Here is a 14,976-nt window from a genome sequence, read left to right as displayed (position 1 = left end):
GTTTTTAAAAGTGACAATAATGGGTCAACACATGCGACCTTAAGTGGAAAAAGTGTGGAAGGGTTTATAAATGTCGGAAATGTCTTGAAAGTGGAAAAAATGTGCATAAAAGGCTTTGAAATAAGAGGGAGAAGTGGCAGAAATGGGAGTAATGTAACAAAAATCCACTAAAAAGAGCAAAAATATAGCAAAAAAAGTAATCAAAATAGGTTAAAATATGGCAAGTTTGGTGTAGATGCAGAAAAATTGTAAGAATAAGCAAAAATGGCTAAAAATGTTCAGTTTCTTGAAGGCATCTGGCGACCAGGTGTCTCGCGACCCCAAATGAGGTCCTGATCCCAAGGTTGAGAACCCCTGCACTAAGGAAACCTGAAACATGTAAATAAACACTTTCCATGCTTCACATTTACAAGGGTCAGGACAATGGTCTTGTCAGTGAAGCAAAGATGGAGAGTGGGTTTTATTCCCTCACTGTTGACTGCAGGCTCATGGATGGTGATGCTCTGCTGCTGAGGAGGGGATGCTGAACACGAGAGGCTTTTTCTCTCTCATACTGTAGATGGCCTCTGGGGACCTGCAGTGAAGGACGGGCTTATGCTCCCTCCTCCTCCTAATTAACCCATTCAGCCTCGCTGCCATCCTAGCAACCTGTCTCTATGGTAACAGTGCTAAGATGGAGGGAGGGTTTGATGCTAGGAAGAAGCGGGAGAATAGCAAAGATCAAAGACAGTGAGGAACGAGCGCGGCTGAGGAACACAATATATCGTTGTGTCATGATGGAATTTGTTGTTTCCATGATTATTTTCAACTAGCTGTTCAGAATGGATGAAAGAACGCAAAAGCAAAAGTTGTGTTTTAAATGTTTAAAACATGAAAACATGAAGAGATTCAGGCTGAAGATGAAGTCTATATGAACATCATTAGTTTTTTCCATAGACTAATGGTTGCAATATGATCCATGTCTGCCTGGTTCTTCCTCTTTCCCCTCCTCCACCTCCTCGTCTCCCTCTATCCATCCAGGCCACACACCCCCATCGTGCTTTACGCTCTGACTATTATTGTGTGTGATGGTGAGCTCTGAAGGCTCACGCAGGTCATTACTAATTAAACATCTTGTGTTTTAACAGAACATCTTATATTAGCAGCAAAGGTTAGAAAATGTAGTGATGCTCCGTCCTTTCTTCTCACTTGGTCCTGTAATGGTCTTTAATGTTAAGATACAAACACACCAAACCCAAAGCCAACTCAATAATTTTCTATATCAACAGTCACATGTCAAACTCATTTTAGCTCAGGCGACAAATACGGAGCAGTTTGATCTCAAGTAGGCCACAGATTTTAGGCGGGGAAAACGTGTTGATTTATAAATGATTGTGTTCTATACTTCCATGTATAAATGATATGTACAGTATGTAAAGCACTGACATATCCAAGCAATAGTGACTGATATCAGTCCCTGCTGGATCTACACTTTAAATATCCTGATTCTATGACCGATATCCATATGATTTATGGAAATTTTGAATCATGGAAAGTTTGGAAGTTCTTTCAACAATTACAGATTAAAAATGTCAGGATAGGCAAACGGTTGTGAGACCTGCAACTATTGTGGATTTTCATTTGAATTTATGTATTTGAGAGGCTGAGACAATGTTTCATGTTTTCTCTGTCATGTTTAGTTTCTCCTGCGAGCCAAATTGGAAGCTCTCGGGCCAGAATTTGACACAAGTGCACAAAGTCATCACTAATAACATAACATAAAAGCTCTATGATAAACCTTGTGGGTCAAAACAAGCAGTACTTGACTACTTGTACTCACATGGTACATAAACACTTTTTACTATCAACAGGGGACCATTAATCACGTTCCACAGCTGCAGCCAATTCAAATACTGTTTGTTGATGGGGTTTGTGTCTGTCACTGTGATGAACTGAGAAGCTAGTGGACATACCAGCCTGTCATTGCCCGATCCCGTTAGATCTGGGAAGCTAAGCAGGTCTGGTTAGTAGGTGGATGGGAGACCACTGAGAATTCCAGGGGCCACAGTGGGATGGCAGTGACCCCAGTGGTATCTGTCATTGTGTCCTTGTGTGAGTAAGTGTTGGTGTTTGGCAGCCTCACCTCTGTCATTCTGCCCCAGGGCAGCTGTGGCTACAATTGTAGTTTGCCACCACTAAGTGTGGAGTGAAAGAATAATCCCTTAATTCTGTAAAGCATCTTTGAGTGTCCAAAAAAGCGCTATATAAATGTGATGCATTGTCATTATTATTTAGTGTGATTGTGGTGTCCAACATACCCTGACATGTTAAGGCAAACATGGGCAACTGGCTCCTGGGGGCTACATCCGGCCCTTAGTTTACTGTTATTTGGCCCCCAAAGTAAACACAAAAAATGACTCCAAAAACACAAAAAAAAATATAGAAAAGTACACAAAATAACTCAAAACAATGCACTTAAGGACAACAAAACACATTTACTCTAAAAGCACAAAAGCTGAATGCAAATATTAGCGATGTCCACTTGTTATACAATATAATAATTACAACCTTGTGTTGGCCAATGCCAATATGATGCATTACGATATTCACACAAATCATATATACAATAATTGAATTACTTATTTTGTAATGTGGAATAATAGAAAATACCTGATGCACAAAAAGATGAAATATTAATTTGAAAACTCATACCATATATACATTAGACTATCAGGTTATTGTAGTGAGTGAGCAGCACTGACCACATATTGATAATTTAAACCCAAGCTATACTGTATATATAGTACATGTACATGCAAATGGCTGAGGGGAATGTCAGTATGCTCGTGTTTTGTTGTTGCGTACAAAGCAAAGAGCAGCCATGAAAGGAGACGAGGAAATGGCTTCTTTGAAGCAGCTGTTTCTTTGTTTCTCAGCCCTGCTTTCATCTCTGTCTCGGCTTTATACCCGGGACTCAAATGAAGGTCAGGAGTGAATCATGTAGATTTGTTTAATGAGCCATCTTTCATTGGATGATCACAAATGACTTCCAGAAATGCTTTGTTTGTTTTTTCCACCAAAATTAACAAAATCTTCCATGGCATAAGGTCTATCTTTGGTTTCAAATTTGTCCAAATCTTTTCTTTTGGCGTAATCCTGCTTACAGACAAACAAACAAATAAATAAACACCAGTGAAAATAATAAATCCACCAAGGAGGTAATAATGAGAATTTTACCACACTTATTTCTGAGTTGACATATTGTAGGAGGAAGCTGGGGTACAAGCTGGGGTACAAGCATGGGGAGAACATGCAAACTCCACGGGCGGCACTAGCTCAGTGGGTTGGGAACCGGAGGGTCGCCGGTTCAAGTCCGAGTGCGGAACTAAAATACGGAAGTTGTTCTAGTAGCTGGAGAGGTGCCAGGGCACTTCTCGAGCACTGCTGAGGTGCCCTTGAGCAAGGCACCAAACCGCAACACTGCTCTGGTACGCTCCCTTCATAGTAAAAGCAGCCCCACTCTGACGTCTCTAAAAACCCAAATTTCCCCCTGGGATTTATAAAGTATTTCAAATTAAAAAAAAAAAAAAAAAAATCAAATTCAAATTCCACTAGGCCACCACGTGTCCTTTAGTGGGAACTTTGAATTTTAATTTGCCGAATAACTAAAATTACAATTTCAAGTGAGCAGAAAATCTAACACTAAACATAAAATCACTAGATTTTAGTAGGTAGAGAGAAAACTTAATACAGTTGAATGGAACCCACGCAGACTGCTGAAATACAATAATTACAGTCCTCTCCAAAAGTATTGGAACGGCAAGGTCAATTCCTTTGTTTTTGTTGTATACTGAAGACATTTGGGTTTCAGATTAAAACATGAATATGGGACAAAAGTTCACAATTCCAGTTTTTATTTCATGGTATTTACATCGAGATGTGTTAAACAACTCAGGACAGAGAAACTTTTGTTTGAACCGACCCACTTTTCAAGTGAGCAAAAGTATTGGAACATGTGACTGATGGGTGTTTGTATTTGCTCAGGTGTTGCCTTTTAGATTGATTGTTCAAACATTAAATAGTTTTTGTTACTGGCTTTGGGTTTCACCTGTGAAAACTGCATTTGCTGTTAAGCAAACATGAACACCAGAGAGATGTCTGTGGGAGAAAAGCTGAGAGAAGAGGGAAAACGATCAGAGCTATTGCATAAACATTGGGCATAGCCAATACAACAATTTGGAATGTCCTGAAAAAGAAAGAAACTACTGGTGTACTGAGCAGCAGACCATGAACAGGTCGGCCAAGGGTATCAACAGCAGTTGATGACAAAATCATTGTGAGAGCTGTGAAGAATCACCCAAAGACAACAGTCAGTGACATCACTGCCAACCTCCACAGGGCAGGGGCGAAGGTATCACAATCCACTGTTTGAAGAAGACTTCAAGAGAAGAAATATAGAGACCATACTAGGGGTGGGAACCTCTGGGTATTGTCACACTTCTAGACCACACCACAAGATGCAAACCACTCATCAGCAAAAAGAATCAGAAGGCCAGATGGATTTTGCAAAGAAGTACAATCATGAGCTACAAACGTTTTGTAACAAAGTTTTATGGACTGATGAGACCAAGATGAACCTCTACCAAAGTGATGGAAAGGCCAAAGTATGGAGAAAGAAAGGATCTGCTTATGATCCAAAACACACAAGCTCATCTGTGAAGCATGGTGGAGGTAATGTCATGGCTTGGGCTTGCATGGCTGTTTCTGGAACATACGCACTAGCTTTATTGGCGATGTAACTCATGATGGTAGCAGCAGAATGAATTCTGAAGTCTACAAAACCATTTTGTTTGGCAATTTACAGAAAATTGCATCCAAACTAATCGGGAAAAGCTTCATCATGCAACAAGACAATGACCCGAGGACTTCATCAGGGGGAATAAGTGGAAGGTCTTAGACTGGCCAAGTCAATGACTGGACCTTAACCCAATAGAGCCTGAAAGGAGAAACCCCCAGAAACAAACAAGAACTGAAAGGCTGCAGTAAAGGCCTGGAAAAGCATTTCAAATGAAGAATGCAACAGTCTGGTGAAGTCAGTGGGTCGCAGGCTTGATGTATTTATTGCAAGTAAGGGTTATGCCATTAAATATTAAATGTTAATCACTTTAAGTTCATTTAATAATGTCTGTTCCAATACTTTTGCTCACTTGAAAAGTGGGTGGGTTCAAATAAAAAGGTCCTTTGTCCTGAGTTGAGTTTTTGTCTCATGTTCATGTTTTGATACAACAAAAACAAAGGAATTGACCTTGCCGTTCCAATACTTTTGGAGAGGACTGTATGTATTTAAAAAAGGTTTGGCGTATTTGCTTGAGTTCTAGTAATTAAACAAACACACACACACACAAGCACATACACGTTTACAAAACAGAATACAAAAATGCATTCAAGTCAGGACCATGTGCAGGTTATTTAATTACACTAAAACCAAACAAATGTACAGTACATTGTTACATTTTTCCTCAGCACTTAATGGTGTGACAGTTATTATATCAATCATACTGACATCTTCTTTCAAATTAAAGCAGAAAATGATGTAGCACCTTTGCAGGAATGCTGCAGGTAAAACAGGTGAACCTTTGAGCTTTTTCAACATGCATTTCTTAAATAAATACTTTCCAAATCTCAATAAAAGACTAAACATTTTCAGCACAGATCATCCAGTTTGTGCATAGAGGTCTGTGAGCCTGTGTCCGTCTGTCCCAGCAGGCAGATCTACTCAGGCTGCTTTGTGTCTAGGGCGAATCGTACGACTCCGGAGCTCCTCGGTGATTGGTCTCTCTCCACAGGTGGATGTGATTGTCCTCCAGCAGCACCCTGGGAATGGTGATGACTGGGTCGGAGAACCTCGTTCTGAGCATCTCTAGAAGGCAGCAGGTGATTTATGTAGCAGAGAAGGAGACAGAGAGAGAGACACGATGAGGCATGTGAAGCAGAGTCATTGAGCCGAGCACCCTGGGACCACTCATGTCAAACAAGAGTATGTACTAAAATATCTCATGGCGTAGAAAATTCAGAACGTAGCTGGGTCATTCCATGTCCATGACCCACACACTTGTTCCTTTATTATCCAATAGGCACACTGTACATTTTTAGTTTGATTGGATGAATACTTTTTGAGATATGGACCATTTAGTAAAGGAAGTATGTGTTGATTTTTGCAAGACTTTATTTTCCTTTCATTTTCAGCTTCCGATATCTCAGAAACTACACCACATAGATGGTTTTCATGGCACGGTGTCAAACCGGAAGGCACCATATTGGAGGTACTCTGCAGGTAAACAAAGCAGGTTCCGAACATCAAACGAAAGGAAATGGTGAATTATTGCTGTGTTTTTGGCTGTACCAATTGGTCAGACCGTGAAAAAAACATTTGGAGTTTTATAGACTGCCAAAAGTTGTAACAAATCAGGAAGAACAATGTCAAAAGTTATCAGAGGAAAGGAGGCGCTTGTGGTTAGTGAAACTAAACCATTGCAAAAATCTGGACAACATCCAAATTTGTTGGGCCCATTTCTTGTCAGATAAGTGAATTGTTGATAGCAGCAGCTCTTAACTAATTTTCTAGTGATAATAATATAATTCATATCAAGCTACTGCATGTGGCATTATTGACTTAATATAATCACATTGAATAGCCTGCTACAGTATTGCTCATTGTATTCCAGGTAAAAGGTCTGACCTTTATCAAAAGAATGATCCAGATTGGGTTAGGGTTAAAACCGGGTAGTTAAAGATATCAGGATATGCAATAGACGAAAGACTCTCCGGGTCGTCATTGATCTAAGACAAGGGAACCAACTCGTATTGATCTGCACCACCAATAAACCCTAACTTTTCCAAATATCGTGCCCTTTCCTGTAGACCAAGTCCTTCCCTGTATGCCTTTGCAACTATAACACATTTTGAAGAGCTTTTCTGTGGTTTCAGACGTTTATCCATCGCAGTGTTTACCTCTGAGTGCCTCCAATATGGCTGCGCATCCAAGTTATTGCCCAGAACATGACGTAAGTGAAAACCCTTTAAAGGTAAATTAACTTAAAAAGGAAAAGAAAAAATCTTGCATAGTTGGAACTTAATTTATTTCCCACAAAGCAACAAGTATAAAACATAACGTTTGTCAAAATTGACTTTAAAAAAAAAATTATAATTTATTCAATTCAAAATAAAGAATTCCTATGCTCTAAGTATAGTTAAATGTATAAACTCTACGACTGAGAAAATTACCAGCATTCAATGGTGTTTTGGTGCGGTGCATTACGTTTAATCTGATTGGTCGTCTATGATGTGATGTATTTGATTGTTGTCATTTCATATTTAGTAGTTTCACAATGTCCGTTGATCATTTTACAACACAAAATTATAACTTTCAGTAATGGTTGGGTGTTGAATTTTTACAAATTACTTATTTTAAAACGCACTTAAGTACAAGTAAAATGACTGATTTAGAAATATACTTTAAATAGTGCAAGTACTACATAAAAGTAATTCAATTAGTGTCATGGGAGTTCTTGTAATTCATTACTTTCACTCCTGAATTCTTGAGATTTTGGAAGCTAAAAACAGGAAAAAAAATAAGGACTCCAAAAATTGACACAAAATTTGCGATATCGCAAAAAGTATTAATCCGATCAAACGAAAAATGTGTGCCTATTGGTTGATTATGAAATCATTGGTAAAAATATCAGATTTTTTTAGACCAAAGTGTGAGGGATGTCCTCAATTTGTTGAAATGACATGGAATGACTCAGCTGCATTTTCAAAAATAAATCAGCGATTTAGCTGCTTTTACTTTGACACACTCGTCCATCCAGAGCGATAAACTACAACAGGACAATGAGGGTTTCAAGGTGTTCTGTAAGACAGAGCGACACGATGCAAGCCATGATGGAAAAAAAAAAAATCCAAATAGCAATTGAACAAAAACAAATGAGGTCATTAACATGCACTTACAGTGTGTTAAATGTCTTTCCAAAGCAGCGTCGCTTCCATCAGAGCAGTCGCACCTTCCCTCAGCATGCAAACTCATCGTCTTAACAGAGTGCAAAGCCTATACAACCAAATTCTTCACATGGACAGAAAACAGTGGCAGCATGCTTCAGGAAAACAACATAATACTAAACTCTGCAGTAGGGCTGGGCGATATGGACTAAAACTCATATCTCAATATTTTTTCTCAAAATGGCAATATGCAATATAAATCTAGATAATTTTAACTCAATAAAGTCTTAAAACAGAAAGACAATTCAAGGTTAACTTTGCTGATACAAAATGCCGCACAGACACATTCATTAATGGAAAAAAAAAATGGAAAACTCAATGTATCTTGAATCTCGATATATTGCCCAGCTCTACTCTGCAGACGCTAATATGACAGTACAGGATGTGACTGTTGGCCCAGTAAATGTGTGGCATCTTTCAGGAGTAAATTATTTTTTTAGGTCATGCAATTTGCTGTCACTTTTAAATCAGCTGATCAGAGATGACTGGTCCTAAAAAAAGACCCAAAATGTATGATGTGACAGCATGTAGGCCAGCAGGCAGCCCCCTCCCCGCCCCCAACCGAATGTCCATATGGAAGAGAAATTCATAGCGTTGTAAGCCAAAGATGATGGAGAGATTTGCCAAAAAAGAGAAACCAAAGTGTGCCACTAGTGAGCGCAAACTCAAAACACGACCCCACGAGCACGTGTAGGTGATGGGAATGAGTGGCGTTCTGGGCTCGGCTGGAGTTCCTGGCCCTTGCCGGGTGGGGATTACCTGGGATCGGGTAGTGCACAGCCCCACAGGTGTTGCTTTAGGGTCTGCACCCAGCCAATGTCTCGGATTGGCTGGCTGAGTTGTATGTAGTGGTACTGTTTTAGCACAACCCTTCAAATGAATCAGAATGTCACTCATTAGAACATTACAAAGTGGACACAGCATCATCCAAATGTGGTAGCATCACACTCCTACCTAGCTAGCAGCGAGCACATGACATCTGAATTCTGGAGAAAAGCTTCCGCACATCTTTTCTTCTGCATGTTGTGCTGTGAATCTGATGAGTTATTGAAATATATTGGGACAATTGGGGGAAAATAATATATTCCTCTGCTCACACCAGAACAGCAACATGCAGAGAATTGGGGAAAGATGTCGGAGCTAATGCCAGAATCGGGCACAGAGGAGGAGGTTGTGGTCGCAAAAAATAATAGTGATTCTCTTCCATGTGGATTCATTTTTAATTACAGAGACAAAATAAACACTGACAGATACCTTCAACTGCTAATCATTGACAAGAAAGGCCAAGAACACACTGCTTTTTTTCTGCTGTTTTGCATTTATTTGTAACAACTCATTAAATAAGATCAAGCAGATCCAACACAAGCACGTCACATTATTTTTTTTTCCTGCCCCACACATGACTTTCTGCACCATACGTTCTATCCTTATTCCCTAAGAATCACAAAGACAGCATCGGGTGCTGTTTACATCTACTGCTCCCAAAAGTCCAGCCCTCCCCCCATTTGATAACATGACATCGTCATCTTCTGAACCCCCGAAAGCCAAAGGCTGCAAAATGCTAATGAGGTGGATGGTGCTCAGCTGGAACAGGGATGGAGGTGAAGGTGATGCTGCTGTCAGAACAAACAGGTTTATTAAAGGAAGGACGCTGAGTCCCAGAGCTCATCACAACAGCATGTGTGCATGTGTGTGTGCGTTATACATTATAAGTCGTCCCATGACAATACATGATCTGTCCCAAAAACTGTGTCTTCTCTGTGCTGCTGTGTGTGTGCTAAATGAAGTAATATAAGATACATAACGCATATATACAGGGAGGTTAGGATTACTTTAAACAGATAAACAACTATTACAACAAAACTGACTTAATGTCATCCTTAATGCTCAAACAGGGCAATCAGATTCAACACAGCACCAATATACTAGTAACCAAAAACCCATTAAAAGAGCAACAGCGTTCCTTGCTCTTACTCTGTTTTCTTCTTTTCTTTTTTATAAAAAAGTTGACTTTGTGAATAAGGTCTATATTTATAAGGAAAAAACTTGGATTATTATGAGAATAAAGTCCTACCGTCATAAGAAAAAAGTTATAATATATCAGTTAGGGTTAGAGATGGACTATATTATCAGCCCACCATTGTCATCGGCCAATGTTATCTATAAAATGTGATATTGATTGATATCGGAATGGGTTTTTCCACTGAAATTGAAAAATGTGCTGTTGTTTGACAGCACAGTATGGCTATCTTTCATAACTAAACTTGAATAAGTATTGTTATTTTGCAGAGATGATGTCTATCTGTGCAATACATCCAGTGGGCGGCCACAATAAAAGCAGCCATAACCTGTTATTCCCATGAAGATTTATATAACGTGACCTAAAATTAGGTTGGTTGGGAGGGGAACTGTGCTTATATCTGTATCAGTAAATATCAAAAATACCAAATTGAGTGTTGGACGATATCAGCAACAAAGCTAATATTGAACATCCTTAACTACAATGAAAAAATGTGTAATCTTACACGGGAAAAAAACCCCATAATATGACTTTATTCTTGTACTATTACACATTTTCTATACACACGACTTTACTCTTTCTTAAAACCTGAATGTGGCCCAAAACATTGTCGTAGTTTTTGAATCTGAACTAACTGAACTTGATTTGGGAATCCCATTTTTGCTTGATGCCAAAAATGTTCTTTATTTAATAACATTGGCGTGACAATTATCAACCCTTTAACATGTGCATGTGGACATATTATGCATGTTTTTTTTGAGCTATCTGAGGAATGATATTCATTTCGAGACTAGGATGTTAAATAAGCTAATGCTATTGGATAAAAACAGTAAACTGTCCTTCACATCATGCTGTTTGAGTCGGTTCTCTTATCCAGGATATCGATCCCTTTCAGGGTTATCGAACAAAAACATACAGTTTATTTGCTTCACTTGTGAGTGCATAAGCAAAGCTGTTAAATCAAGTCTTGCAAGGTCAGTCTGACTAACCACGATAAAAAATATGATGCAAAACTGCCAAACTAGAGACAAATCCAGCGTGGTATAACAGTGATGTAACATCGGCTGTATTGTGAGCAACAGTTTAGAGACTAAAATGAACTGAACTTGTTCAGTGAACTGTTTGCAAACAAATGTCTTCCAAAGCAGCTAAAAAGTAAAAAATAAAAAAAATAGAAAAGAACTTGGCTTACAAGTCTGAGCTGGACAGGATTATATCATCAGTCACTGTCCCAATTCGCAGATTGTATGACAAAAGAACCAAGCAGAAGTGTGTGTGTGTGTGTGTGTGTGTGTGTGTGTGTGTGTGTGTGTGTGTGTGTGTTGGAGGCCATTGCTCTAAGTTAGAGTCAGTGAGAGTGACAGCTCTGTGAGTTAACACAACAATCTCCAGCTCACATTTGGAGAAATGCTGTTAATGCTGTTGATGTTAAAGGGTGAAACAACTGTAATCCAGTTCACTGGAAGTACTCATCAAGCTGAGGAAATGACTGATGTTTAATACATAATCAGTTGAGTGTGACCCAGATGAAGGGCTGGCAACAAATTGGGCTCTTATGAAATGCATCTGTATGAATGGGCAGCTCACAGGAAGGACAGATGTAGAATGCAGACACAACTTCGGCTCCAAATGAAACTAAACAAATATGCAGATGATGCCACTGCCCAACACAGTAGCAATGGTCAGAAAACAGGGGCCCAAAACATAGAAGCAGATAAAAAAACAAGGTATGGTTCAGGCACAATGGACCCATCAGGACATTTATCAAAGATTGTCTGGTGTTTGGGTGACGTTTGAGATCAGAAAGTCTAATTAAAGGGTTTACTTATGGTCACATGGGAAGAACAAATCCTTGATAAACTCAAAGCAGTCCACTCAGTTGTAAACAAACCCCTCAGAAAGGCTTTAAGAGAGCTCATGGAACAAAAGCCATCCATTGGCATGACAGGCAGCCAAAAACCATGGCAACCTGGAGATGGAGGCAAGTAATGTGGGGGTGGCTCCAGGCATCAAATGGCGGAAAAAAGGGAAGGGGAAGCTCCCGCCTACTTGCTACTATAGCGATGTAGTATAGTGTGAGGCGGGGGGAGTGAATGGCATGTCATGTTCAGATCCTGACATCATATTCTAGTATTTATTGTACAAACAGAGCCGAGAGGTAGAGACTGAGGTGAAGGAGGAGGAAGAGGAGGAGACAGATGAGAGCGAGGATGGGAAAGTTGGATCAGTTTTGCAGCCTCTGTTTGCCTTTTACCAGAAATAAGAAAAAAAAGGAGAAGTAGTGCTAAATGGTTTTTACTCTTTTGCCTCAGCCACTTTGTTGTTCATCTCTTTACTTTTCTCCTTGTCCCCCACTGCGGGCCGGTTCTCGGCTTGGTTCTCCGAGGCGCTCTTCTTGGAGCCCCTCAGTGCGATGCTCTGTTTGTCTTTGGCTTTCTTCGCTGGCTTGCTCTCTGTCGCTCTGGTAACAGACTTTTTAGGTTTGGAGCGAGGGACGCCATGTCTGTCGACCTACAGATGTTGGACATTGAAAAAGAGATTCCTGAGCTAAAATGACTCTTGGATAAGGAAAGTCAGACAAGCACGTGTTGTTGTGTACTCAGTGAACTCTTCTCTGAACTTCCTGCAAAGTGAAAGTAGTGAAGGTGAGCTCTCACCTGTTTGCTGGGGTCTATGTACGGCTCGCTATACAAACTGCGTATCCTCCTCCTCTCCAGCGCCTTGTTGTCTGAAGGCTGTAGCAGGGCCTGGCCCTTAAAGTTGGCGCTGTAGCTGGTCTCCAGGCTTCTCCTCTCATCTGGTGGCAGATACTGGGACTTGGCCCTGATCATCTTTACTGGTTTTACATCTCTGTACGCCTTGAACTCAGTTCTGGAAAAATAAAAACAGGAATTTGTAAGATAAGGTTTTAGCTTCCTGAGTGTCAGCATCTTTACAGCATCTAACTTCAACGAAGAGATAAAACCATTGCAAATAGTTTCTTCTTCTTTACATTCTTAATGTTGCTCACAGCTTGATGTTATCTGTAGAGTTTGCATCGTACCCCAAAGTTTAAAAGTGGTTAACAGTCCCAGAACATAAATGTTTTAAATTTGATCTCAAAGGTCCATTTTTCACCCATCTCCATTTGTTCCAAGAATTCACAAAACGTAGTATTTGAGGTTGATTTTCCCAAACTCGCCTGTTTTCCAGCGTTTTAGCCCTCTAAAAAGTGACTTTCTGACCAACGGGCTGTTTGCCGCCTGCTTATGATTACTCATGAGTGGGTGAGTCTATACACTGACTTGCCGGCATGACTCGCTCTGAGGCAGATCAGTGATCACCAAAGCAATTTTCTCTTGCTATCCACACACTGTAATTGTTTTCGGCCAAAAAACTGCACATTACAGTAAAACAAATGGATATTTCAGCAGCTATTGTGTGAGTCTGTTTCTGTGCTGTGTGTGTTCATCCAGAAGAAGCAGCAGCAGCAGCAGCTTCAAACACTCACTGGAGTGTTAAGCTGCTAATTCACTTTCTTCTCCTCATCATCTTTATTAAATACAGGAATAGTGTATTTAGGGTGATAATCATTTGTTTATCACCTCAACCGTTGGGTCGCATTGGGTCACAAACACGCCAGATCAATACGATACATGCAATACAATGTCTACCATTGCAGTGTTCATCGTGGAGGCGCAGCACCAGCAGCAGACACTTCCTGCAGGGGACGGTTCAGAATGCTAGTGACGTCCCTAGCATTCTGAACCGCTAGTTTTTCAGAAGAGGACAGAGAAGCAGCTCAGAGAGCAGGATTATTGAGGATTTATCAGAGATGCAGGAAGGAAGCCCAATAATACTTTGGGGGTGATTTTGATAAGGAATTAAAATTGTAACAAGGTTAGAAGCTGAAAAAAGTTGATTTAGATGATATAGGACCTTTAAAGCTGCAGTATGTAAGCAATTCATGAAGTCAGAGATGAACTCAACAACAAATACGTACAGTGATGTACAACAGATGTGAATGATGTCATATCCGAAATAAACAGCTGCATTAAAGATCTATTTAAAACATGAAAAATACTTGCTGTCTTATTTCAAATAACATGTGACTCCTTTAAGGAGCCTTACTGTGGGTCCACGATGGTGCACGTACGAGCACGAGCCACAATAAAGTGCCCTTAAGCTGCATAATGTAAATTTTTTCGGCTTCATTTGGTCAAAAATCCAAACTAACCTTTGAGCATTATGGAATTAAAAGTGTTCTGAGAGGACACTGGACCTCTGCTCCTTCTTGGCTCTGTATTTGACCTTAAGAAATCCAGGAGCATGTCGCTAGATTTCAGCCAATCAGAGATCTTTCTGCAAACAGGATGCAGAATAACAGAATAAATCATGCATAAACCTAAGAGAATTGCTTATCCAAGATGGAGAGAACTTGTACAATTCATCTGCAGTCTGGACATGGAGTGGTGTGGGTCTGCTCTGACCGACAGCTGGGATCACTGTGGCTGCTTGTGTGTGAGCTTTGTGGGGAACTCCAGTCCTCAAGGGTCTGATTCCTGAGACTTTTAGATGTGTTTCAGATGTGTCCCTGCTCCAACACACCTATGAATGGCTCGTTATCACACGTGATCACAACACATTGGTTTCAACTAGGTGTGTTGCTAGAGCAGGGAGACATTTAAAAGTCTCAGGAATCAGGCCCTCAAGGACAAGAGTTCCCTACTCCTGCTCTAAAACATCAGAAAAGTCTCCAATAACAAGAGATAAAGTCCCTAGATTTGTAACTAGTCGGTATTGAGAAAGAAAGTTGCAGAGAGCTCCACAGTTGGAGCGTTCACAAGGATACTGGTAAGGAACGATAGGTTTTGAAAAAGTGAGAGGAGGGTGAGTGTGGTTGTTCTATACAAGTCTCACGATTTTACATACTGCAGCTT

At 40.1% G+C, this 14,976-nt stretch overlaps 1 protein-coding gene across 4 annotated transcripts in view; it reads right to left on the bottom strand.

Moving 5' to 3' along the window:
- Positions 1–5,702: 5,702 nt before the first annotated feature.
- The window catches only part of map6a (microtubule-associated protein 6a), a 28,611-nt gene continuing 19,337 nt past the window's right edge, over positions 5,703–14,976 (bottom strand). The window contains exons 2-5 of one of the 4 annotated variants that reach the window (XM_028467487.1): positions 12,715–12,928; positions 12,357–12,568; positions 8,797–8,907; positions 5,703–5,899 (exon numbers count right to left, since the gene is read on the bottom strand). In XM_028467487.1, the coding sequence (XP_028323288.1) occupies positions 5,752–5,899; positions 8,797–8,907; positions 12,357–12,568; positions 12,715–12,928 (685 nt within the window). In that variant the 3' untranslated portion in view covers positions 5,703–5,751. Of the gene's footprint in view, positions 5,900–8,421; positions 8,908–12,356; positions 12,569–12,714; positions 12,929–14,976 lie in introns of those variants that run through there. The other 3 variants (XM_028467488.1, XM_028467490.1, XM_028467491.1) reach the window with 3 other exon arrangements.

Source organism: Gouania willdenowi, chromosome 14 (genome assembly GCF_900634775.1).
Source record: "Gouania willdenowi chromosome 14, fGouWil2.1, whole genome shotgun sequence".
NCBI lineage: Eukaryota > Metazoa > Chordata > Actinopteri > Blenniiformes > Gobiesocidae > Gouania > Gouania willdenowi.
Note: the sequence above shows the minus strand (reverse complement) of the source record. Positions and strands in the feature narration are given on the sequence as shown.